General features: G+C 35.9%; 3 protein-coding genes and 1 pseudogene across 3 annotated transcripts; 1 reads left to right on the top strand and 3 right to left on the bottom strand.

Moving 5' to 3' along the window:
- The first annotated feature begins 1,070 nt into the window (after nucleotides 1-1,070).
- On the top strand, nucleotides 1,071-3,122 carry LOC114404280 (type III polyketide synthase A-like). The gene is made up of 2 exons (XM_028367329.1): nucleotides 1,071-1,315; nucleotides 2,012-3,122. The coding sequence occupies exons 1-2, from the start codon at nucleotides 1,114-1,116 to the stop codon at nucleotides 2,974-2,976; spliced, it is 1,167 nt and encodes a 388-aa protein (XP_028223130.1). The 5' UTR covers nucleotides 1,071-1,113; the 3' UTR covers nucleotides 2,977-3,122.
- Nucleotides 3,123-4,329: 1,207 nt separating this feature from the next.
- LOC114410730 lies at nucleotides 4,330-24,752 on the bottom strand (annotated as a pseudogene).
- On the bottom strand, nucleotides 10,702-11,373 carry LOC114410580. Its single transcript, XM_028374568.1, has one exon. The coding sequence runs from the start codon at nucleotides 11,371-11,373 to the stop codon at nucleotides 10,702-10,704; it is 672 nt and encodes a 223-aa protein (XP_028230369.1).
- LOC114410654 (uncharacterized mitochondrial protein AtMg00310-like) lies at nucleotides 11,416-11,835 on the bottom strand. Its single transcript, XM_028374628.1, has one exon. It carries the CDS (start codon nucleotides 11,833-11,835, stop codon nucleotides 11,416-11,418), a length of 420 nt encoding a protein of 139 aa, XP_028230429.1.
- Nucleotides 24,753-25,530: the final 778 nt, after the last annotated feature.

Genomic DNA, 25,530 nt, shown 5'->3' on the forward strand with positions numbered 1-25,530 from the left:
GCAATCCAAAAATTTTAGATCGTATTGATTTGGATTCTTAGGTTATTAGATTCATCTGGATCCATGACCACCTCTAAACGCAGCATTATCCCAGAAGTGAAATTAACTTAAAATTATTAATTAAGCTATATCAACTCTACACCATCGTCATTTATATTATTTGCTTCCTTGGGTAGCTATAAAATCATAGCAGAGTTAAAATGCAGTCGGTAATCTCGTGCTAATGTTTTCCGTTGTCAACTTCCAGGGAAGTTCAAATTGATTACAACTAAAATTAGGCTTTAGAGAAGTTAATTTTTTTTTTGGACTTTTTTTATCTGTAAAAGTTGATTCTAAATAAGAGTTGTTTGATTAATTTTTTTTTAAAAAAAGTGATTTTAGGAATATATAAAATATAATATATTTTTAGACATTTTATGAAAAGTAGATGTTATGTTTTGTTTGCTTATAATTTTACAAAAAAATACCTTTTATTTTTATAAAATACTTTAATAAAAAAATTATAAACTTCTCAAACTAATTAAAAAGATGATTTTCTTAAAAGTTTAAATAAACACATTGAAATTATTTTGAATTAAATTTTCCAAACTCAAAGCGATTTTTCATGAAAAGGACCTGAAAAAAGAAAACTCTTAATCGGTTCTTATAAATTCAATTTAAAAATTTTATTTACAAACAAAAGTTATAATTTTTAACCCCAAATCTTTTAAAATCTGAATATAGTGGAATAAAGCAATTGATGTTAGTCTTAATTTGTTTTTTCCAATCTAAAACAATCCCTCCCCTAAACAGCCAAAGTACCGATAACTCTAAAGGTGTGAGTATTCCAAAAAGTGTTGCAAATTAGAAATGGATTCGGTGCTACTAAACTAAGAAAGTAAAAGATTGTTGACTTGTGAAACCCCTCACACATCTAAACCATGAACATAGAAATGTCACCGAACTCCACCTAGGTAATAGTTTCTTACAACATGCTAGACTTGCTTCACACCAACCTCTTCTCCACTACATTCCAAGCTCTCATTTATAATAACCCGAGAACTTTTGAATTCCATGTGAGTTTTAATTCATTGTCTCTACAGTAATAGTAGTATTTGCTTAAACCTCATAAAGATGCCTCAAGGTGATTCTAATGGTAGCTCCAAGCAGCTTGCTGCAGTTACTAGGCGTGTCCCTACTCCCGGGAAGGCCACAATACTTGCAATAGGCAAGGCCTTCCCTAGCCAAATCATCCCTCAGGAGTGTTTGGTGGAGGGCTACATTCGTGACACTAAGTGTGAAGATGCATATATTAAGGAGAAATTAGAGCGTCTTTGTAAGTGCAATATTAGTTGTTTAGTTTCTTATTTCATAAAAAATATTAACCCTTCTACTTTTCTTCCAAGTGACTATTAAAATTGGTTCTATCAATGTTTTTTAGTGAACAATGAAAACAACAAAATTTGAACTTAAGATCTTATGCAAACTACTCAAAACCCCTCGTCACTAGGTTGATCCTAGTGATTGTTCTACCAATGTTTTAACTAGTGAAAGAAAATCCCAAATTGTGGTCTGCAACCGCAGCCGTATTATTAAGGTCTTGGAGATATCTATTATTGCATCATGAAAACAATTGTAGTTTGTTATCACATTGCAACCAAAATTGTAGTTACATCAATTGCTTTTGTTGACAATTTCTGGCAACATCAAGGTTTTGGAAGTCTTTACAATTAATTGTGGTTTGTTATCACATTGTGACCACCATGGCAGTTACACCATCTTCATGTGTTGACTATTTTTTGCAATATTAAGGTTTGGAAGTCTTTTCAATGTTGTTTGCCATCGCACAGTGACTATAATTGCAGGTCCTTGCAACTTTAACAAAACCTTGAGAGGATAATTGGATTTTTGTGCTTTGGCACTCCTACATGCAACTACTAACAAAAATATGTGCATAATTTGAATCACTATATATAAAAACATTACTAATCTAAACTGCCAACACTTTCTTCCTTCATTTTCCATTTGTCAGGCAAGAACACCACTGTGAAGACAAGGTACACAGTGATGTCAAAGGAGATCCTTGACAAGTACCCAGAATTGGCCACAGAGGGCTCACCAACCATAAGGCAAAAGCTTGAAATAGCTAATCCAGCAGTGGTGGAGATGGCTACAAAGGCCAGCCTTTGTTGCATCAAGGAATGGGGAAGGCCTGCTCAAGACATCACCCACATTGTCTATGTTTCCTCGAGTGAAATCCGCCTACCAGGTGGTGACCTTTACTTGGCGAATGAGCTTGGCCTTCGGAGCGATGTCAGTCGCGTAATGCTCTACTTTCTAGGTTGCTATGGTGGTGTCACTGGCCTGAGAGTTGCCAAGGACATAGCAGAGAACAACCCTGGTAGTAGGGTTCTGCTGACTACCTCTGAGACCACCATACTTGGGTTCAGACCCCCCAACAAAGCTAGGCCATATGATCTTGTGGGGGCTGCACTTTTTGGTGATGGTGCTGCAGCTGTGATAATTGGAGCCAACCCTGTGATGGGTCAAGAGTCTCCCTTCATGGAGTTGAGCTATGCTGTCCAAAAGTTCCTGCTTGACACACACAATGTGATTGATGGGAGACTCTCTGAAGAAGGCATAAACTTCAAACTTGGAAGGGACCTTCCTCAGAAAATTGAAGACAACATTGAGGAGTTCTGCAGGAAGCTCATGGCTAAAAGCAGTGCCAAGGACTTCAATGATTTGTTCTGGGCTGTTCACCCTGGGGGGCCTGCAATTCTCAACAGGCTTGAGAGTACACTCAAATTGAGCAATGACAAGTTGGAGTGCAGTAGGAAGGCACTAATGGACTATGGGAATGTTAGCAGCAACACTATATTCTATGTCATGGAGTACATGAGGGAGTATCTGAAAGAAGATGGAGAAGAATGGGGCTTGGGATTGGCATTTGGTCCAGGAATTACTTTTGAAGGCATTCTCCTGCGCAGCCTTTGATCTTACACATGAATTTGTCTTCATATTGTCCTAGCAAAGGATGTACTCAATAGTCTATGGTGTTCTTTTTCTGTGGTTTAAAATTAAAATCTCCCTTAACAATTAATAAAGTTTGATGTAGCAAATTACTGTCTGAATATCAATACAGGGAAATTTATTATGCCTCACTCTAAGTTCTTGATTCTTGTTGCTTTTTTTTTTTTTTGCTATCAAATATCAATTTCATGGAACTCTTGTGAAGAAAATTCCATCTTCTTTGAAACTTATCATTATGACTCGTTGAACTTACCAACTCATGCCTAACTTTTTCATGTGTGGGCCTTAGCTCACCTACAAAGAGATAGTAGCACATTCATGATTTACACATGTAATATTGACGGTTAATATTTTCATCAATATCTGAAATTATTTACACTTTTTTTTTTTTTATGTTTGTTCATTTTAGAGACCAGATTTAGCTCCTTTGAGTCCTTTACTTCAAAGCACACAGTTTTTATGCAAATCACTCATAGTTAAACTGTTAAAGGAAGTTTCTTCATTCAGTGCCTTCTTTTCTAAATTATTTTCTAATCCAATTTCAAATTGTTAAGGGCAAAAATAAAAATGAATTTTCACTTACTATGAAATTTTAAACAATTAAATTTTCTTAAATAAATTTTTTGAAAGTCTGGATTGATGATACCTTGTAGATAAAAAAAGATAGTTAAATAAACAAGGTTCCCACCGAACCAAATAATCTGAGGAGGTTAAATACGTAGAGTTTTTACTCCTGCAAGCTTACCTCTAGAAATATAGACTGTTTTTAAGATTTAAGCCCGTGACAAATTTTTTTTTACTATCACAAGAGAGCAACCTTTTTCATAAATTATTTAGGGTGTGTTTTGTTTGCATTTTTATTTTCTGTTTTCATTTTCAAAAGATTAAAATTCTGAAAACATGTTTGGTTTGACTTCTTGTTTTCTGTTTTCATGAAATAAAAATACTGAAAATTTATGATATATTAACTTCTTATCTTTTTGTATTTTTAGATTTGCTTAAAATTACATTCATTGCCACCACAATTTCATTTTACCCGAAATGAGATTTCAGTTCTCAATTGAAAACACTGAAAATGAGATTTTTATTGTTTTCATTTTATGGTTGTTTCCTGTTTTCATTTTCACTGAAAATGTTTTCAGAAATTCAACCAAACACATTTTCATCACCGTTTTCTATTTAAGTGGCAATGAAAATAAAAAACAACCAAATCAAACAGCCCCTTACTAACCCGACTTTTTATAAGATGTATGCATGTCAAGTTTCTGAAAGTACAAAATAAAATTAGTACATGTTTGGAAATCAATAGAAAAGTACTTTTGCAAAAGAATCAAATTCTTGCTTTTATTTTACTTTTATCCGTTGGATTACATTGGAATGTGTTGCGTAATTTCTACTGCAAACCAAGTATGTACTTAGACTATTGCATGTTTCAGATTTACGATGATCTAGAGTAAATGTTAATGTTTTAGTCTAACGATAACCTAGTGAAAATTTCATATACATTCAGATTCAACATCCTCTCCTAACCGCTTGAGTCACCCTTTCACATACAAATTATCTCCAATTAATAATATATTGTTTGAATGAGCCTCAGGAAAACTGTCATGTTCACAAAATCTGCGTGTGTAGCAAATCTCTTTGCTTTCACCATAGAGAATGAGTTTGTCAGGGTTTGCGGAAGAGCAACACAGAGATAGAGGTCCTCGATGTCCATGTTCGCAGTTAAACATTGAATTCGCTGCATATTCAGTTAAACAAACTAAGCCTCAATCTCATACATCAGAGCAAAACAGAGAACGGCCTATGACTGAAGTCCAACCTAGAAAAATGTGGACAAACTCACTATTGACAGACCAATTGCAATTTCAAGGTAAATCCATCAAATTTTACATGACTTTTTGAATCAGTAAAGTATCATAGATGTCAGACTCACCAGGAGTAACATTTCGATGAAGAATCCTCAGGAATATTTCTGTTATGATATCCAGATTCGTGTGCATCCACCACACATCCCCAGATCTGAGCAAGCTGCAACCATATGCCATTAGATCTGCATGAGCCGCCATCATGTGCCTTACTCTTGTGGAATTTGCAGGTTGCTGCCCTGATTTGTCAAGAAGATTCTTGTGGTGTTCCTTTCCTAGGTCAGTTAAGTCATTGGCACCAGTGGCTGCTGAAATAAAATAAACAAAACATAATCAGGTAATATGACTTGTTACAACAACAGGGCACAGGTAAAGAGTGATGGTGCACTGGTAAGTGTCACCTTTCAACAAAATATGAGATATTTTAATTTCTTTTTAATTTTGAAAAGATAAATTGATTAAAACTTGAATATCAGCCATAACACATAAGATTAAGTGAGAGAGCCTAGCAAAAGCAAAATCAGAGTCTTGTATTACATAAAACTAACACTACCTACTTTCAAAAAATAAAATCATGGAAAAGATGGATCTTTTGAATAGACTTAATGGAAATGTCCATACAATCTGGCAAAACAATATGAAACTCTATGGTTAGAAGATACTAGAGAAGACACTATGTTTAAGGTACGGAAGTTTTGTATGAGAAAGAGATGTTGATAACAACAATTTGCTACATTTTCTCATCATTCTGGTTTGTCAACCTTTCTGATTTATCGGACACATTGAGGGATTCATTGATATTTGGTTGATAAGCAAACTTTATTGAGAGATTCATTGATCTAGTACTCTGCTAAACACCCCATATGGGACTTACGCACCCAAAATGTTAATACCCAAGTCTCTATCATTGGAATCTTCTTGTTCTCACTCCAGCCATCTCCTCATCCTCCACCACTAGATCTTAACTATTTTCGTGCTCCATTTAAGTGATAAATGTTAGTAAGAGTAAATCTCCATTTTAGTCCTTGAGAGTTGAGATTATAAGCGTCTTTCATTTCAATCCCTGACTTTACAAAACTTTCACTTTTCTCCCTTACTTTGCAAAATGTCACTCATTTTAGTATTTAATATTAATGAAAAAAATGTAATGGAAAAGGATTAAAGTGAATGAATGACACTTTGCATTATTTTACAAAAGTCAGGGACAAAAATAAGTTTTGTAAAGTGAGGAAATAGAGTGAAAGTTGTTTACAATCTCAATTAGGTTTATTTTGATTTGAATGTGATACTTACCTCATGTAACAGATTCCTTGATTAAGACTTTAAAACATTGAAGTCTATGCTATTTTTCAAATACAAATTAAGAACTTCTAGAAATCAATCATTTTAGTATACATTTCCAAAATAGCACAAACAGCTTCAGATAGCATATATGTTTCAACCAACATGGAATGCAGAGGAGCTATTATCCAAAATTTCTAAACAACAAGCTAAACTAGTTCATTTAGGTTGGGAGTTGGGATACAAGAGGACTAGTATATAATAATTATAAAAGAAACAATCATTAACCAATCAATAGTTCACTTCACTATAGGGGCAAAAGGGTTATTTTACTTGCCACTTTGTGCGAGTGTGTGTATGTATAAACCTCTTTGCATCGAAACACACTTACAATCATGAGCAACACCTAAGCTTTCTTGATCACATCAATCAACATGAACAGGTACATTAGCTGAAAACAAGATTGTCTTCTCTAACAGGTTTATTAAGATTCCTATGAGCTTGGACCATTGATTATGCTTGATGGGCTACTGTTGCACCACAATTGATTTGAGTTTTATTTATATCATATAAATGCAACATAATTTACCATGTCAAGATGCTACATTACAAATCTGACTTTTAGTATAAATCTCAAACAACACATGGAAAAGGCAAGAAGCTGAAACTCTATTATCTCCAAAAATGAAAACTAGGATTGATTACACCAGCAGATTAGAGCATAAAAAGTATTAAGAAAGCTTTGCAATTAGAGCATAAAAAGTATTAAGAAAGCTTTGCAACTCTGCATCAGTGTTGTGATGCATTCCATAATTAGCACAGATTTTATTCTGTAATTAGTACAGATTTGATTTTTTTATTTGTATAGATTTAGTTCAATTTTATTTCTTTCCTTAATTAGGTCGCTGGTAGCTTATAAATAAGTCTTGTATTCACTCTTTGAAAGACAAAATTACAATAATATTCAGATTATTATCTTTCAAGTTGGTATCAAAGCCTCCGATTGAAGGGGCTCTGCTTCTGCATTCTTCCAGGTAGCCTTCATTGCTGCAATTGATACTGTTTCAGTGCCCAGTCACTGTGTATACCACTAGTCACCGTTCGATGCCATCCTCCGCCGTCAGCCACCTTCCGTCGTCGTCATTGGAACGTCTACAAGCCTTTATAGACCCTTGCAGGAAGACATCTAGCTCTTGTTCCCTAACCATGGCTAGTAAGAGTTCTAGCTTCCTATCCTGTAATGTTTCTGGTACTGAAAATATCTGGATTATAGACTTTGGTGCTACTGATCATATGATACCTCACTCTTCTTATTTTTCATCCTACACATTTCCAACTAGTTAGCAACACATCACTATTGCTAATGGTTCCCATACCCCTATTACTGGTTGTGGTAACATTCAACTTCAATCTTCCCTTCATTTGAACAAACTCCTATTGTGTTTTCTAGGATCTTGCCACGGGGAGGGCAATTGGAATTGCTAAAGAGTAGGGCGGGTTATACTACTTGCAACATGAGGACAATAAAGAATGTACCAAACAAAAGGCTCTCACTTCCAATCATCAAACAAGTTCAGAACCTTGGTTATGGCTTCAGTACAAGCATTTGGGTCATCCTCCGTTTAGTGTCCTTAAGTCTTTATTTCCTTTTTTGTTTACAAAAAGGTCAGTCAAGTCTTTTCATTGGATGTTTGTGAGTTTGCTAAACACCATCGAAAACTTTTCTTCCTAGTACTAATAAAAGTTTTAAACCTTTTGATCTTGTTCATTCAAATGTGTGGGGACCTGTACCTATCAGTAATATTTCCAGTGCCAAGTGGTTTGTTTCTTTTATTGATGACTGCACTCAGGTTACCTGCATATTTCTCATGAAAGACAAATCTGAAGTTTTCCAATTGTTTGTACACGTTTACCGTATAATTCAAACACAATTTGGGAGCCCAATTAAAAGATTGTGTTCTGATAATGGGAAAGAGTATGCGAATCAAAACCTTTCCAATTTTCTCAAAGATAACGGTGTTGTTCATGAGTTAACTTGTGTGGACACCCCTCAACAAAATGGGGGGGGGGGGGGGTTGCAGAAAGGAAAAATCGACATCTCCTTGAGGTTGTCAGAGCTTTACTCTTCCTACTGTTCCTAAGTCTTACTGGGGGAAGCTATTCTAACCGCTACTTACTTGATAAATAGGTTACCTTCTCGTGTTTTAAATGGTGTTAGTCCTAGTCAACTCATGACCACATTTTATCCATTTGTTCCCATTATGACCAGTCTTCAGAGTCGTGTCTCTCTGTCTTTGTTCAAGTTCATGGTCCCCATTGGGGAAAGTTAGATCCTCGGGCTATCAAATGTGTTTTCATAGGTTATGCCTCAAACAAAAAGGGGTACAAATGTTATCACCCTCAAAGTTGTCGTGTCTATGTTTTCAAAGATGTCACTTTCCATGAAACAGTCTTTCTTCACTAGTCCTCCACTTCAAGGGAAGAATAGTCTAGAAGCTGAGATTCCCAAGTTGTCATGTTTTCCCTTGTTACAGGATTCCACTCCTACAGAGGATGACAAAGACCTTGAACTAGCATCATCACCAGTTCAACATAAGGAGGACAAATGCTTTGGGAACTAGTACCAACGAAGAAAAAAACCCGACCTAGTCCAACAACAATTTCAATCATCCGAACCGGAGGTAAGAACCCATACTCTTGAGGACACCTTAGATGCCTCTTGTGAATCTAACCTAGATGATTTGCCAATTTCCTTAAGAAAAGGAAAAAGATCTTGTGCCAAATATCCTATATCGCAATTTGTGTATACTAAAAATATTTCTCTACAGTACCAGAGTTTTATTTCAACTATTGATTCTATCAGAATCCCTACATCAATACAAGAAGCCTTAAAGGATGAGAACTGGGTTCGAGCCATGAATGAAGAAATGAGTGCATTGGAAAGGAATGAGACTTGGGAGATTGCAGAGAGACCAAAAGACAAAAAGGCAATGGGTTGTAGGTGTATATATATAGTTAAATATCAGGCAGATGGCACATTGGATCGGTATAAGGCGAGGTTGGATGCAAAGGGATACACCCAAACCTATGGAATCAATTATGAGGAGACATTCGCAACAATGGCAAAAATGAATACAATTAGGATCATCATCTCCTTAGCAGCGCACTTTGGTTGGGAGATGCATCAATTTGATGTTAAAAATGTCTTCTTACATGGAGATTCCACCTGGATATGGTGCCACTAATGGAGGAAATAAAGTTTGCAAACTAAAAAAGGTCCTATATGGTCTCAAGTAGTCTCCTCAGGCTTGGTTTGGTAGGTTCACTCAAGCTAATCTTTGGGGTACAAGCAAAGCCAAGGTGACCATACTCTACAAAACACTCCCAAGATGCAAAACTTACTTTGCTCTTGGTCTATGTCGATGATATACTTATTGCAGGCGATGATGAGCTTGAAAAACAAACCTTGAGGGAGAGGTTAGCTGCCCAATTTGAGATGAAGGATCTCGGAAAGCTAAAGTACTTCCTCGAATAGAGGTTGCATACTCTAGGCAGGGTATCTTCATTTCTTAGAGAAAATATCTACTTGATCAAGTCAAAGAAGTTGGCAAGTTGGGTTGTAAAACCATTGGAGCGCCCATAAAGCAAAATCACAGGATTGGAAATGATGAAGAAAGCCCAAAGGTAGAGAAGACACAGTACCAAAGACTTGTGGGAAAAATTATCTACTTATCCCACGCCAGGTCTGATATAGCCTATGCAGTTAGTGTGGTTAGTCAATTCATGCATGACCTGAGAGAGAGACATTTGTAGGCAGTAAATAAGATCATTCAATACTTAAAGTCTTCTCCAGGAAAGGGGTTGTTGTTTAAAAAGGAGTAAATTTATCCATGAAAGTATATACTGATGCTGACTATGCAGGATCAATTGTTGATAGGAGATCTACCACAGGATATTGCATGTTCTTGGGTGACATGGAGGAGTAAGAAGCAAAATGTGGTTGCAAGATCAAGTGCAGAAGCAAAATTCAGAGCTATGGTTCAAGGTGTTTGTGAGTTGTTATGGATGAAGATCATACTTGATGACCTCAAAATAAAATATGAAGCTCCTATGGGATTGGTTTGTGATAATAAGTTCGCCATCAACATTGCACACAATCCAGTTCAACATGATCGAACAAAGCACATAGAGATTGATCAACATTTCATTAAGGAGAAATTGGACAATGGTCTTATAGCCACTAAATACATCCCTTCAAAGCTTCAGTAGGCAGATATGTTCACCAAGGGACTTCCCACGGAGCAACTTCAAGACCTTACTTGCAAGTTGGGAATGATAAATATACATTCACCAGCTTTTTTTTTTGCTCAGCACTTATATATATATATATATATATATATATATATATATATATTATAAATTGAAATAGTACTAGAGATACATATATGTAGTTATGCAGCCAGCCATGTTCCATCATTTGAGCTGGACCTAGCTAGAGACATTATAATATATTACATAAACCATCCACACCCAATCCCTCCTAGCTTCTAAACCCATCTTTGAGATTCGATGACCATTGATTAAAATGCATTCCAAAGTCCTTCTCCATGGTTTTGATCCATGTCCAGATCAAAAGAACCGCATCATCCATCAGTTTAGTTCCATCAAAAGTAGCATTTTGGAAGACTATTTTATTTTTGTGCTGCCAGATTGTGTATGTTAATGCAATCCACCAGCACTTCCACCTTGTCGACATTTTCCTTCCGGCAACCCCGTGTCCATGCTGCAAGTAATGATCCCTAGGGTGTTGGGGCATTGTTGTTGATAACTTTATCCAGGCCATTGTCTCCCACCATAGAGGAAGGATATTGCTGCAAGTGAAAAATAAATGTGCAGCCTCCTCCTCTCTGTTTCTGCAAAACGGGCACGGCACGCCAGTCATTACCACCTGCCTTCTACTAAGATTCTTCTTTGTAGGTACTCTATCTCGGATGAGCCTCCAAACAAACACGGCAGCCTTTGCTGGAATTTTGAGTTTACATAAATCCTGAAAGTCAGAATTCAGACTTGCTCCCATTGTTTCATCCCATATCAAGTTATACCCACTTTTTGTTGAGTAATAACCACATGTTTCAGGCTTCCAAATCCAGGTGTCTTCCCTGCTTGAGTCCACTTGTTGTTGTGAAATTTCTCCTAAGAAACTATCCGCCATTTCTACTTCAGCATCAAATAGAGACCTCCTCCAAGTAAGCTTCTATTCCCACCCATTATCCGTACTACTCCCCATCTGCATGATCAATTGCTTTTGTTGGCATGAGATATGATACATCCTAGGATATTTGTCCATTAGTGGCATTTCATCAGCTGTCCATGGATCTTCCCAAAACCTAAATTTCTGACCACCGCCCACCTTCCAAGATGTTTCCTTTTTAAAGGCACTATTTTGCTGGTGGTTGTGAATTGAGACTAGGTCCTTCCACCATATTGAGTCATGAGTACCTGTTCTTCCATCCTCCAATGACCTCCATCCACCATATTTTGAGTCAATCACTTTGGCCCATGATTCGTTCTGTTTGTGGAAGAGTTCCCACCTCCACTTCCCCAACAAAGCTGCATTGAAAGTTCTTATGTCTTTGATTCCCAGCCCACCTTTATCCTTTTGTAGGCATACCATTTTCTAGTCAACCCATGCAATCTTCCTCTGCTCATGTGCTCCACTCCATAAAAATTTCCATTGAATAGCTTCCAATTTGATTATTACTTTTGAAGGAACCCCGAAAAAAAAGAGAAAATAAATGGGAAGTGCGGTTAGAACAAAATTAATGAGAGTCACTCTCCCCCCGTAGGATATATGTCTGTGTTTCCAAGGAGCTAGTTTTCTCTCACTTTCTGATTATGGAATCCCAAAACTCACTACGTCTTGGATTATCCCCAATGGGGATACCCAAGTATAAGAATGGCAAGGTCAGATTTCTGCAATTGAGGTATTCAGCCACTTCCTTTTGCCAATGATCAGGTTTACCTATTGCCCCAAAACTGCTCTTTGCAAAATTTATCTTTAAACCGGACGCAAGTTCAAAAACTCTCAACATGGATTTTATAGTCTTCACATTCTGCATAGTGGCTTCACCAAGGAAAATGGTGTCGTCAGCATATTATAATATGTTGACTGGTATCTTGTTTTTTCCCACCATGAAACTACTGTAGAGGCTCTTGTCCAATGCTTCTCTCATTAGTCCGGTTAGGCCTTCTGCCACAATGTTGAAAAGTGAAGGCGCTAGAGGGTCACCTTGTCGGAGGCCTCTATGGGGATAAAATTCATTTGTAGGGCTGCCTTTGACAAGGATAGACATGGAGGCTGATTTGAGACAACCCTCTATCCATCCACTTAAAGCAGAATCCTAGCCTCTTCATCATATATGATAAGAAGTTCCACGAGACCGAGTCATAAGCTTTTTTGTAGTCCACTTTAAACACGAGGCATGGCTTGTTCCGCCTTTTTGCTTCCTCCACTGCCTCGTTGGCAATCAGAACGTTGTGCAGCAGCTGTCTTCCAGAGATAAAAGTTGATTGCCTCTCATCAATTATGTTTGGCAACACCTTCTTCAGCCTATGTGCTAAGAGTTTAGCCACAATCTTGTAAACACAGCCTATTAATGAGATAGGTCTGTATTCATTAATATGAAGTGGATCCTTCACCTTTGGGATCAAGGCAATGAAAGATGCATTGGTCCCCCTCGTAAATACCCCATTGGCATGAAATTCAGCAATGAACCGGCTGAATTCAGGCTTTAACAACTCCCAAAATTGTTTAATAAATTTGAAATTTAGACCATCCGGTCCCAGGTTTTTTTCGCTTCCGCAGTTCCAAACAGCCGCTTTTATTTCTTCCTCTGTGAAGCTTGCCACCAACATGTCATTTTGTTGCTAATCTATCCCACAAAATCTGGTTCCATCTAAGATTGGCCTGTGTTGTTCAGGTTCAGTGAATCTGTTCTCAAAAAATGTGTAGATTTCCTCTTTCACTCTTCTAGGGTCATCTACCCATAAGCCATTAGCCATTATTCCTTTAACTGCGTTATTTGAACGTCTAGCATTCATTAACAAGTGAAAGTAGCGTGAGTTTCAATCCCCTTCTTTAATCCATCTCACTCTTGCCTTTTGTCGCATCAAGGACTCGTGGGAACATGCTGCTGCCCATAATTCCTCCTGCAATTTCTTGCGGGTCTCCAGCTCTTGAGTACTCAGCTGTCTAGTAGAACTTGCATCTTCCAAGCTATTTAACTCTGCCTCAATCTTATGTACTTTGTTGAGTGTGTCTCCATAATGCATCTTATTCCACAGCTTCAGCTTGAGGGGGAGTGTTGTGATACATTCCATAATTAGCACATATTTGATTTCTTTTATTTGTACAGCTTTTGTTCTATTTTATTTCTTTCCTTAATTTGGTAGCTGACAGCTTATAAATAAGTCTTGTGTTCACTCTTTGAAAAACAAAATTATAATAATATTCAAATTAATCTTTCAAGTATCGGAAACTGAGGTATCTAACAGTCTATAGACCTTAAAATAAACTTGCTTCCAACAGTCAAACAATCTGCTTAAAATAGACTTGCTTCCAATATTTTTAATGCAAAAGATGGCCCCTATTATCATGTTGTTAGATCCTAGAAGCCCCTGGTTCTTAAGGACTAAAGTATATTCTGATTATTCAAACATTTGATCTTGAAGTAATATTTTTAGCATATAATGCATTGAGTTAAAAGTTAGACTATGGAAAGTTGATTAAATTGGAACTAGTTTTCAATGAAAAAAGAGCACAATGCAAACAATCTTCCTTACCAGTTTTCCAAATCCTTAACCACAGAAAAAGAAAAAAAAATAAAAAACAAAGAATAAACATAAAGGTATGAGTTCTATTTCTGGAATAGAAACTAAACTTCCGTATTACCAACAAGGCAACAAGCAAGCATATAAAAAGGTCAAACATTTGTTCTTGAAGTAATATTTATAAGGACTAAATTTATATTTTTAATAGAGGAAAAATATATAAATATTTTAGGAATTGTTCCAAATTGAGTCACCATTTACTAATATTTAATATTTAATTAGCCTTTGATGATAGTCTAGGAAACAAAAGATTTAAAGAATAATCCCAGTTAACTCACCATTTAGACATAGAGCTCGTCTAATTCTGAACAAGAGCTTCCCCGATCTACATTGACTCAGATCCTGATTGCAGCAGCTGATGGGTCCCTTACCTCTTTTCATGACATTCTAGCTTCCTAATCTGTTGAATGTATCCAATCACTTTAGTTTATATGTCGAACAAAATATTCTACTTAATGAAATAACGATCATCTTCAACCCGTAGAAGCTTATGATTTTTACTTTCAATGACTCACGCTTTAATAGGCCTGAACTTCTTGGTGCTATGATTCGGCATAGATCCATTTAAGTTATCCAGTCTTGGCAATCTCTTTGATATAAATGCAGCTTCCTCTCTTTTTCCCCCTTCCTCTAAAGCAACTATCAGATCATGTAGACATGTCAATTCCTGATGTAAACCGTTCTCCACTAATTCATAGCATAAACTAAATGCTTCTGAAACCTTGTTAATTTTACAAAGATTCAAAATAGTTGCATTACACAAATCAATATCAACATTCTGGTGATTTTCCAAACTAAAAATCAACAATTTGCATGCTTCTGACAGTTTTCCTCTTTTAAGGAGAAACTGAGCCACTTCTTCTATTTTAACACAATACCCATTCTTATAAAGCAAATTAATAATCTCAAATGCTCTTTCATGCTATCCACGTTCAAAAAGTAGCTGTAAACTCTCAGTTGATAGGTTTATATTATGTCTAACATTTTTCTCCAGCATCATAACAATAACACAGGAAGACTCATGAGCACAACCCTTTTCCAAAAGTTTTGCCAAAACAGAATGCCAGGTAGATGTTTTAGGCTGATAGGAGCTCTTGAGCATTTTCTCTAGTGTCTCCTTTGCAAGCAGAGGCTTATCCTTCTGAAGAAAACCATCAATCAAATAATCATATATCTCAATATCTAGAAGAAAGTCTCTTCTTAGCATCCACATCAAAAGCTCATATCCACTTTCGTATGCACCTTCTTTACAATACCCCATAATCACTGTGGTGTATGATTGGGGATCTTGTGTACCCCTTTTCATGAGCTATCTTATCACCCTCTCAGCCTTCTTAGTGTTCCCATGTTCACACAAAGACTCAAATATAGGATTATAAGAGGCTGCAAGCGGCTTAGAGCCAAATTTGCTTAACAAGATTTCCTTTTCAAATAACTCATCAAACAACTGCTCTACCATATCATAGTCCCATTTCTGACACAAACTCCGTTTCAAAGTGCTGTACGAGGCTGAATCCGCAGGGATCCGAAATTTTTTCATGCTTTCAAACACCTTCAATGCTTCATCCAGGTTTCCTGCACAACAATGCAAATGAATAATGGTATTAAAAGTAAATGTATCTAGGCTGAACCCTCCATCGCTTTTCATTCGTTCCAAAACATCTTTCATCTTGTCCAACTTGTGTGCCTCACAAAGCCCTTTTACCAAAGTATTATAGGTCATGTTCGGCTTAAGGCCCCGGCTAGTCATCTCTTCAAGAACAACCAATGCCTCCTCAACTTCCTGCTTCATACAATACTCATGAATCAAAGTCGTATAAGTAACAACATTAGGATTCAAACCCTCACATTTCTTGCCCATACCATTCACCAAATTCCGAGCAATTCTAACCTTCCCCGCTCTACACAAACCATCAACAAGTGTGTTATACGTAACAACATCCGCATCGCAATTAAAACTCTCCATCTCTCTAAAAAAACGAAACCCTTCATCAACCATGGAGTTCTTGCAAAACCCTATGATCAAAACATTGTAAGTACAAGTGTCCGGAGAAACACCATACGTGCGAAGCATTTCATCATACACCTCCTTGGCCATATTGGTGCAACCCCTTTTAAGCAAAATTGACAACAGGTTGTTGAAGGTAACCACGGAGGGGGACACGGCAATGGATTTCATGGTCTGAAAAAGCTTCATGGACTCTTTGAAAAGGCCGGCTTCGGCGTAACTCCGAATGAGGCTATTGAAGAACCTGTCCTCGAGCTTGACCGTTCCCTTGGAGTGTTTCTCAATGGAAAAGAGGAAGTTTCTGGCCACATTGAGGTTCCTCTCGCGACCAAGGATTTCAAGCATGATGAAGTAGGATTCGGGTGTGTGGGAGAAACCCTTTTGCTGGGTCCATTTGAAGAAGCAAAGGGCCTTGGAAGGGTCTTTGATGAGACGAAGTGTTCGAAGAACAGTGGTTTTGGAGATAGTGATTAGGAGAGAAGAGAGCAACCCATTTGAAAAAGGTTTGGAATTGATGAGATTGGCGATGGTTTTGGCTTGCTTGCGTTTCTTGATCTGGGTCTTGCGTTTTGGGGTTGTTCTTGGGGTCGGAGCAAAAGTACCTGAACCTTCAAAACCAGTTATGAGGAAAAATAAATAAATAAGAAAAGGAGAGAAAGGAGTCTAGAGAAATGCACCTAAGGTGGGAATTGAAGGTGGAGATGGGAATGAAACGCTGATTTGAAGACAGTTGGTGTGACGAGAGACTGAGAGAAACCATGCCGAAGCTGTGAACTCAGTACAGTGCCTACTATTATACGCTATAAAAGTAGGGGTTCTCGCTTAAGGTGTGGTCGATTTTCAGACAAAAAAAAGTTTCGAAATAAACATAAAATAAAAATACAATCTAATTTGATTAAATTTAAATGTAACATCAAATTTGAATCAAATTAAATTATTTTGTATAGTTTAATTTGATTTGATTTTGTAATTTTTTATTTTTAAAATTTATTATCATAATTTAAATTTATCAATTAAACATAATTATTATATATGTTATATTATTTTAAAAATAAATTTTATTTTCATTAAATCTTGTTTAACATATTTTAGTTAAAAGTTATTACTTTTCCTTCTATTTAACATTAATATAAAATGTTATTATCAACTCTTTTTATAACGTAATAATAATTTGTACATCAATGAGTATTTAACATTATTTTTTAATAATATTAGTAAATACTTTTTTAACATATAAAAGTAAAATATATATTATAACGCAATGGAAAAGCAATAAATCACTTAATACTTATTATTATTTATCATAATAAAAATCAAAATAATTATAAGACATGGTTTTTCGGTTTGGTTTGGTTTGGTTTTTTTATAACAAGATCCAAAAATCGAACTAAACCATAAAAATATGTGATTTTTTAGAATTTTAGTCTTTGCAGTTTTCGATTTAAGTGGTTTTCGATTTTTTTATCGGATTGGCGGTTTACAAAAGGTTTTGTTCGGTTTTGAACACCCTATTACAAAGCCATGCTTTATTATGGCATGGCGGAAGAAGTGTGCCTGTGTGAGTTGAACAAGGCGACATTGTAGCTTATGTTCGAAATGATTTTGTTCGAATTAAGGGGGAGAAGTTTTTGGTTTGCCGAGAATCACAAGTTGTGAAACTTAGTTTCTCATGTTTAATATGCATTTTAAAAGATAATATTCATGTGAAAGGATGTTTCCCTAAAATAATTTTTAATTAGTCTCTCGTGAATACTTTTTCATAAGAGAAAGTGGAAATCTTACTTTCACAAGTTTAATTTTTTTTACTATAGTAAAAACGCCATGCTATTCTTTATTGCACTAAATTGTAATTTTGATCATCCTATAATTTCAAATCTGGGATTTTAGTCTCCTTATTTCTAAATCAAGACATTTAGTTTCCTATTTTTCAGAATAAAATATTTTGGTCCTTCCGTTAGTTAATCATCATTACTAAAAAATAGGTTTTTTACATCGGTTATTAAGGACTTTTAATATTGGTTATTAACCAATGTTGAAACTACTAACGTTAAAGTATAAACGTTAACATCGGTTGTTTAAAAACCGATGTTGTTTTACAAAAAAAACATCATCGGTTATTAATCAATGTTGAAACTACCAACATTAAAGTATCAATGTTAACATCGGTTGTTTAAAAACCGATGTTGTTAAAAAAACCTATGTTGTTTTCTTCTCACCAACATTGATTTTTAGAAAAATCAATGTTGTGAGTAAACAACAACATCATTTTTCCTTTGTCTTACCAAGCAGAAAAAATGAAACCATGTGCTCGGTAGGAGGCTCCAACTGGTCCTCCTCCTCATCTCTTCCACGTCTAAGTCTTCATCTCTATTGAATGGGTCCTACTCCTGGTAGGTGGAGATGAACTACATTGTGATATGTTAGAAGAAATAATTGGAGATGGAAGTGCCCCTTTACCAATCGATGGTTGTTAGGTAGGTCTCAGAAAGCCAAAACTAGGACTCGAGGATCCAGCATCACTCCAAGAAAGGAGGAGGAACTGGTGTGTTATAATTCTCTAGTTCCAAATGTAGGTGTGGTGGTGATGGCTATGGAACCAAAGGATCAAAAGCTGGTGGCCGGGTGTGGGTGTTACGTAGGCATTTTCCCAACGGGCGTGAGCTTCTTGCACTTGACATAGCTAGAAAGAGAAGAATATTAAAAAAGAAGAGAAAAAGAAACACAAGAAAGTCAGTGTTAGAAAAAAAGAATCAGGAAAAAGGGCACTACAATCTGTGATGGGAGTGACTACGACCTGTGAAAGAAGTGACTACGACCATAGTGACTTATGAGGAATGTTGTGCATGAAGAGCACCACGAATGTAGTGAAAGGACTACAATCGTAGTGACAAGTAAGAGGTGTTGTGAGTGAAGAGCACCTCAACCATAGTGAAGTTGACTACGGTTGTAGTGAAAAGTGGAAAAAAGATAGATGAAAGGACTACAACTGTAATGAGAAAAGTCACGTTGGTCAAAAGAGAGAGAGCATGGGTGAAGTGGCTATGGGTGTTGTCAATATGGTATTTATAGTTTTAGTTTTTTCTTTTACAATAACTAACCACGACCATAACAGAGTTACCATGACTGCACTTGATTGACCAACGTGAAATGACTGGGTTGTGGTTAGTTGATAGTGATCATACTCGACTATGACATTGCCTAGGCTATGGTGGGTTGACCACGACCGTACTTGTCAATGGCATTGAATGCTTGGGCCATGGTCAGTTGACCGTTGTCGTAGTACTGGAAAGTTGTTTGACTTAAAAATTAAAAAGTTAATGCAATAAAACATAATTTAAATGGATACTAGTCACGGGTGCCTCTCAGATAGCACTTGTTTAATGTCATAAGTTTGATGTGTGATGATTGAGTTGCTCAAAGATTAGAGAGATGCACAATGGTTTGCACCTGTTGGAATCCCTCATGATACACTTTGACTCTATGCGCATTCATCTTGAAAGTGGCTCCATCGTGCTTTTTCAGTTCTAATACTCCATAAGGAAATACTTGGTTTATTTCAAAAGGGTCACTCCATCTAGACTTCAACTTCCCAAGAAACAAATGTAAGTGGGGATTGTACACTGAAATACAATAAATAACACTAGAAAGAAAGGGGGTTGAATAGTGTTATGGATAAACTTTTAGGAATCTTTTGCAATGAAGCTAAAGGAGTATCGTCTAGTGACAAGTAATTTTTTTGCAAATAATAAAGAATTTTCGTCCAATGATTTATAAACAAAAGTTTTTCATGAAAAACTTGTGTGCAAAGACGTGTCAGTAATATGCCTTAAAAATACTATGACAAGCTTAAGGAGAGTAGTAGTATTACTCAGTTTTAAATTGGTTCACTTAACTTGAGCTACGTCTAGTTCTTTTATACTAACCATTAAAGGATTTCACTAATCAAATTGATTACCACAAGTATTCTATCCTACCACTCTTAGCTTATAAGTATTATCTAGACCACTACTGGCACAACCCTTAGACTCCACCTAAATTTAAGACACCCAGGTATTACTTTATCACTAAGCCATTCCTGGCTTTCTCAAACAACTGTTTGAAATAGAATCAGAGATTCCAACACTCACAGAGTGCGTTTACAATGAAAATTGTAATCTCAAAACTGAATTTTGCTAGGCAAAGAATCAAACTCTCAAAGCTTAGTGTTTCTCTTAAATTAATATCATTTTCTCTTTAAGTTCTTGACTTAATCACTTTCACTTGTTTTTCGTCACCCCTGGATGTCGAAAAGAGTTCCTTTTTATATTGGAGGAGCAAATCTTCTCAGGGATAAGCGCATTCAATATTTGATCGTTGTCAGTCTTTATGGCATATTGACAGTTGGAGGTACAAATCTTTTTTAATAAGGCAAGCTCTTCACGATTCCAATAGTAGATTGATCTTGAATAGATCCCTTCAAAATATGTCTCAATCATGCTAGATTCAAAAATGTTAGTTTAAATCAAGTAATAAAGAACAATCTAAAGTAGACAAATTATAGTATGAACAAATCCATTTGATATTGGACTATACTTATAAAGGATATAAATATTTATGCAAGGGTTTAAGAGTCCTTTTGGACACATGATAAAAGCATAGCAGGTGATCCACTAGTTTTCAACGTTTGTTCAATTAGTAGTGCATTGGATGTAGGATAAAACATTAGTACTTAATTATAGAGTGAACACCAATCATAAACGAGGCTTGAAGTATAGGAAGTTATTACCATAATGCTTGCATATAATGTATCTTGTACTCTTATGTGTAAATCATTTGTAAAGATAAATTTATATTATTGTTATTCATCAAAACCAAAGGAAATGAATGGATCATCTTGTGCTGGATTGTCCAGTTCTAACATATACCAATACCTTTTCCCCTACTTGGAATGTTCTTTGTCTTACCCTAGCATTATACCATCTCTTTGTTTTCTCCTTATAGATCATGGTATTCTCATAAGGTGTAAGTCTAAACTCATCCAATTCATTCAACTACATCAACCTGTTCTTAGCTGCAAGCTCAGGATCAAAGTTGAGAAACTTAAGAGCCCAAAAGGCTCTAAAATACCAAAAATCACACTAAAGGGGGGTGAACAGTGTGTTAGTCAAAATATAAAACCTTTTTGAAATGGAAGATGTTATAATAAATAAGTTTGTAAAGCCCTCGTCCAGTGAGTTGGAAAACTTGTTTTTAATGAAAAAGCTTGTGAGCAAAGTGTGACGGTAATGGACAATGAAATATTGTAATAAGCTAATGAAGAACAGTTAAAATACTTTTTTATACTGGTTCACTCAACCTAAGTTACGTCTAGATCTCCTTTACCAACCAATAAAGGATTCCACTAATCAACTTTGATTACAACAAGTATTCTTCCCTGCCACTTCTAGCTTGCAAGTATTCTCAAGGCCACTTATGGCACACCCCTTAGACTCTCCCTGAATCTAAGAACACCCAAGTATTATTTTGTCACTACGACACTCTTGGCTTTCACAAATAAAGGTTTGATGTAGAATAAAAGATTCTTTACAACTCTCAAAGAGTGGATTTACAATAAGGTTCTTATCACTCACTGATACTTTGTATACACGAAGGATGAACTATCTTAGGCTCAATGTTTTTCTCAACATTTGTTCTTCTTTTCTCTCGTTTCTTAATTTATGACTCTTTTTCTTTCTATGTAAACGGGGTGGAAATGAGTCAAGCCAAGCCAAGCTTTACTAGGCTTGAGCTCGGCCTGAGTTGAATACGTAAGGCTTGAGCTTGGCTCATTACCTATCATAGGCTTTTTTTTAAGGCTCGACTCGGCTTATATAAAAGCCTAGCTTGGCCCACAAGCCTATTTAAAAGTCTGCTTAAAGACGTCTTTGATTAATTAATTATTTTAAAACCTAGTGAAATACTAACTAAAAAAAAACTTATAAAATTTCGTATAAGTAATGTACAAATCCAAAAATAATTGATAAACAAAATCATATTGAATTCAAGTCGTTAAAGCACAAAGTATATCAAAAGAAAATAAAAAGAGCATAATATTAAAAAATGTATGGATTAGAGATGATTTGCAGAAAATGAATTTTATTCTACATGAACAGTGTGCATGAACAGTAATAAAAACTGGAATTCTAAAATCCTAGAATTATTCTCCTCTCCGAAAAAAAACTCCCTAAACTAAAACCTTGCTGTTGTTATATAGGTCCTCAGCCCCAAAGCTTTAAAATCTATTTTAAGTCTAAGCCCATAAACGAAATAAAATAAAATCTGAACAAGATAAGATAAGATAAGATGAGATGAAATAAAATCTGGACGAAATAAAATCTAGATAGAATAAAATCTGGATAAGATAAGATTTGATAAAATAAAGTTATTATTATTATTATTATTATTATTATTATTATTATTATTATTATTATTATTATTATTATTATTATTAGTTAAACAAGCCGCCTTGTGAAGCTTAACAAGCTTTTTTTATGGTTTGAACTTGGCCTTTTTTTTTTATCTAAAAAGGCTTTTTAAAAAGCTTGAGCTTGGCTTTATAGTAAACAAGTCAAGCCAGTTTCGTTAGAGTTCTTCAATATTGGATGTTGTATTTACAGGTAGGGAGACGCTTGTAATTTCAGAGAGTATCTTGGAAATTGAATATTATGACTATTGTGCAGATTGATCCTTGTTTCCTGAATTAAGCGAATACTACGAGTTTCTTATCTGATAGGATCATAACTGTCCATTTTTTCATTCATAACTCAATATGACCGTGAATCATATAAAATGAAATGAGGGCTAATTTTGCAAATATGTTCCTTTTTAAAACTGAATCATATAAAATGGAATAAATAGATAATTCAAATAAATGTTTATTTCACTTGTTTTTTGGATGCATTGGACGAGTGTTTCATGCTTCCAGTAGACGAGTTATCATTTGTGGATAGGTTTCTACTGGTGTTGTTTCTAGTCATCAAACATGTTGACTTATATGCAACATAGTGGTTAACATAAATTTATATCTTTGTTTTCATCAAAACCGTAAGAGATGTTTGGGTCATCCAGTGATGGATCATCCAGTGTCTAACAAGCTCTATGCTCTAGTTCCACGGGCTAGTGGAAATTGTTTACCAAACACAAGTTTATATGAGGACATACCAATAGAAGTTTTAAAAGTTGTCTTATAAGCCTAAAATCTAGCTTAAGTTCCCAATCTTTCCTAGATGCACTCATTGTCTTTTCAAGAATCCTTTTCAACTCCATATTGGACAATTCTACTTAGCCACTAGTTTGTGGGTGGTATGGGGTTATAACCTTTGTGGTCACCCCATATTTAGCCAAAAGGTCATCAAAAAACTTATTATAGAAATGGATACCACCATCACTAATGATTGCTCTAGGTGTGCCAAATCTGGTGAAAATATTTTTCTATAGAAACTTTATCACCACCCGAGAATCATCAGTGAGGAGTGTTACTGCTTCCACCAACTTAGACATGTAATCCATAACAACAAGTATGTATTCATTACCAAAAGATTTGGGGAACAGACCCATGAAGTCTATCCCTCACACGTCAAACATCTCAACAACAAGCATGTTATTTAAAGGCATTTCCATCTTCCTAGATAAGGCCTCAGTGCATTGACATCTATCACAAGTAGCTATAAATGCATGAGCATCCACATGGATGGTAGGCCAAAAGAACCTACACTGGAGTACTTTATGGGTAGTCCTAGAAGGACCTAAATGACCTCCAGCCTCAAAAGAATGACAATGAGTAAGGATACAAGGTACCTCATTGTCTTACCAAATTGTCTCCACATACCTTGAAAAGGTATGGATCATCCAAAAAATATTTCCTGGCCTCACACATAAGCCTCTTCTTGGTTTGATAGTTAATGTCAATTGGAAACACCTTGCATGCCAAATAGTTCATAATGTCATCAGGAAAAGTCTCCTTTATTCTTCCATTATCTGCTAGTTGCATGACTAAGGGGGTCTAATCTTGACAAATGGTCAGCTACCAAATTCTCAAACCCTTTCTTATCTTTGATTTCCAGCTCAAACTCTAGCAATAAGAGGATCCATCTGATTAAACTAGGTTTGGCATTTTTCTTAGACATGAGATACTTAATTGCAAAGTGGTCAGTATAACAAATAACCTTACACAAAACCAAGTAATTCCTAAATTTATCAAAAGCAAAAACAACTGCTAAAAGCTTATTTTTGGTCGTGGTGTAGTTCTTTTGGGCATCGTCAAGGGTTCTACTAGCATAGTATATGGTATAAAACTCCTCATCCGTTCTTTGACCCAAAACCACCCCCACAATTGTATCTCTGACATCACACACGAGCTCAAAAGGTAGTGACCAGTCAGGGGTTGTCACCAGAGAAGCATTCACTAGACTTTCCTTAAGAATATTGAATGTACGTAGGAACTCCTCAAAAAATGTAAAGTTTACATCCTTATCAAACAAATCATTAAGGGGCTTGACTATTTTTTAGAAGTCCTTAATGAGCCTCCTATAGAATCCATAATGCCCCAAAAAGCTCCTCATATTTCTCACACAATTTTGTGGTGGCAATTTTGCAACTACCTCTGCCTTGGCATGATCAACCTCTATGCCAACATGAGACAACTTGTGCCCCAAGAAAATGCACTCCTTCACCATGAATTGGTACTTTTCCTAGTTCAAGACCAACATGGTATCCCCACATGTTGTTAAGATCACATTCAAGTTATGCAAGCATGTCTACAAACAAGTTCCAAAAATAGAAAAATCATCCATGAAAATTTCAATGCAAGACTTAATTAAATAAATAAAAAAGACATCATGCATCTTTGAAAAGTAGTAGGAGCATTGCAAAGTCCAAATGGAATTCGTGTATATGCAAAAGTTCCATAGGAACATGTAAAAATAGTTTTTTCTTGGTCCTTTTCAGCAACTAGAATTCACAAATAGCCAAAATATCCATCTAATCAACAACAAAAAGCTTTTCCAGCTAACTTCTTGAGCATTTGGTCAATAAAGGGAAAAGGAAAATGGTATTCTTAGGTGACTTCATTAAGTTTTTTATAGTCAACACACATCCGCCACTCGATTGTCTTTCTCACAGCTATAAGCTCATGGTGCTCATTTTCTATCACAATGGTGCCCCGCTTCTTAGGGACACATTAAGCAAGACTAGCCTAAGGACTATCAGAAATAGGATAGATAATGCCTATATCTAACAACTTAATTATCTTTCCTTTGACCACCTCCATCATGTTGGGATTAAGCTTCCTTTGGGGTAACCATTTGGGTGGAAACCCCTCTCTAATATTGATTTTGTTGGGGCACAGGGTATGGTGCAAACCCTTTATGTCATGAATGCTCCACCCAAAGGCTTCTTTGTTGCCCTTTAGAACCCACAACAGTTTCTCCTCCTTAGTTTCATGTAAACCTGCAA

Source organism: Glycine soja, chromosome 1 (genome assembly GCF_004193775.1).
Source record: "Glycine soja cultivar W05 chromosome 1, ASM419377v2, whole genome shotgun sequence".
NCBI classification, from domain to species: Eukaryota; Viridiplantae; Streptophyta; class Magnoliopsida; order Fabales; family Fabaceae; genus Glycine; species Glycine soja.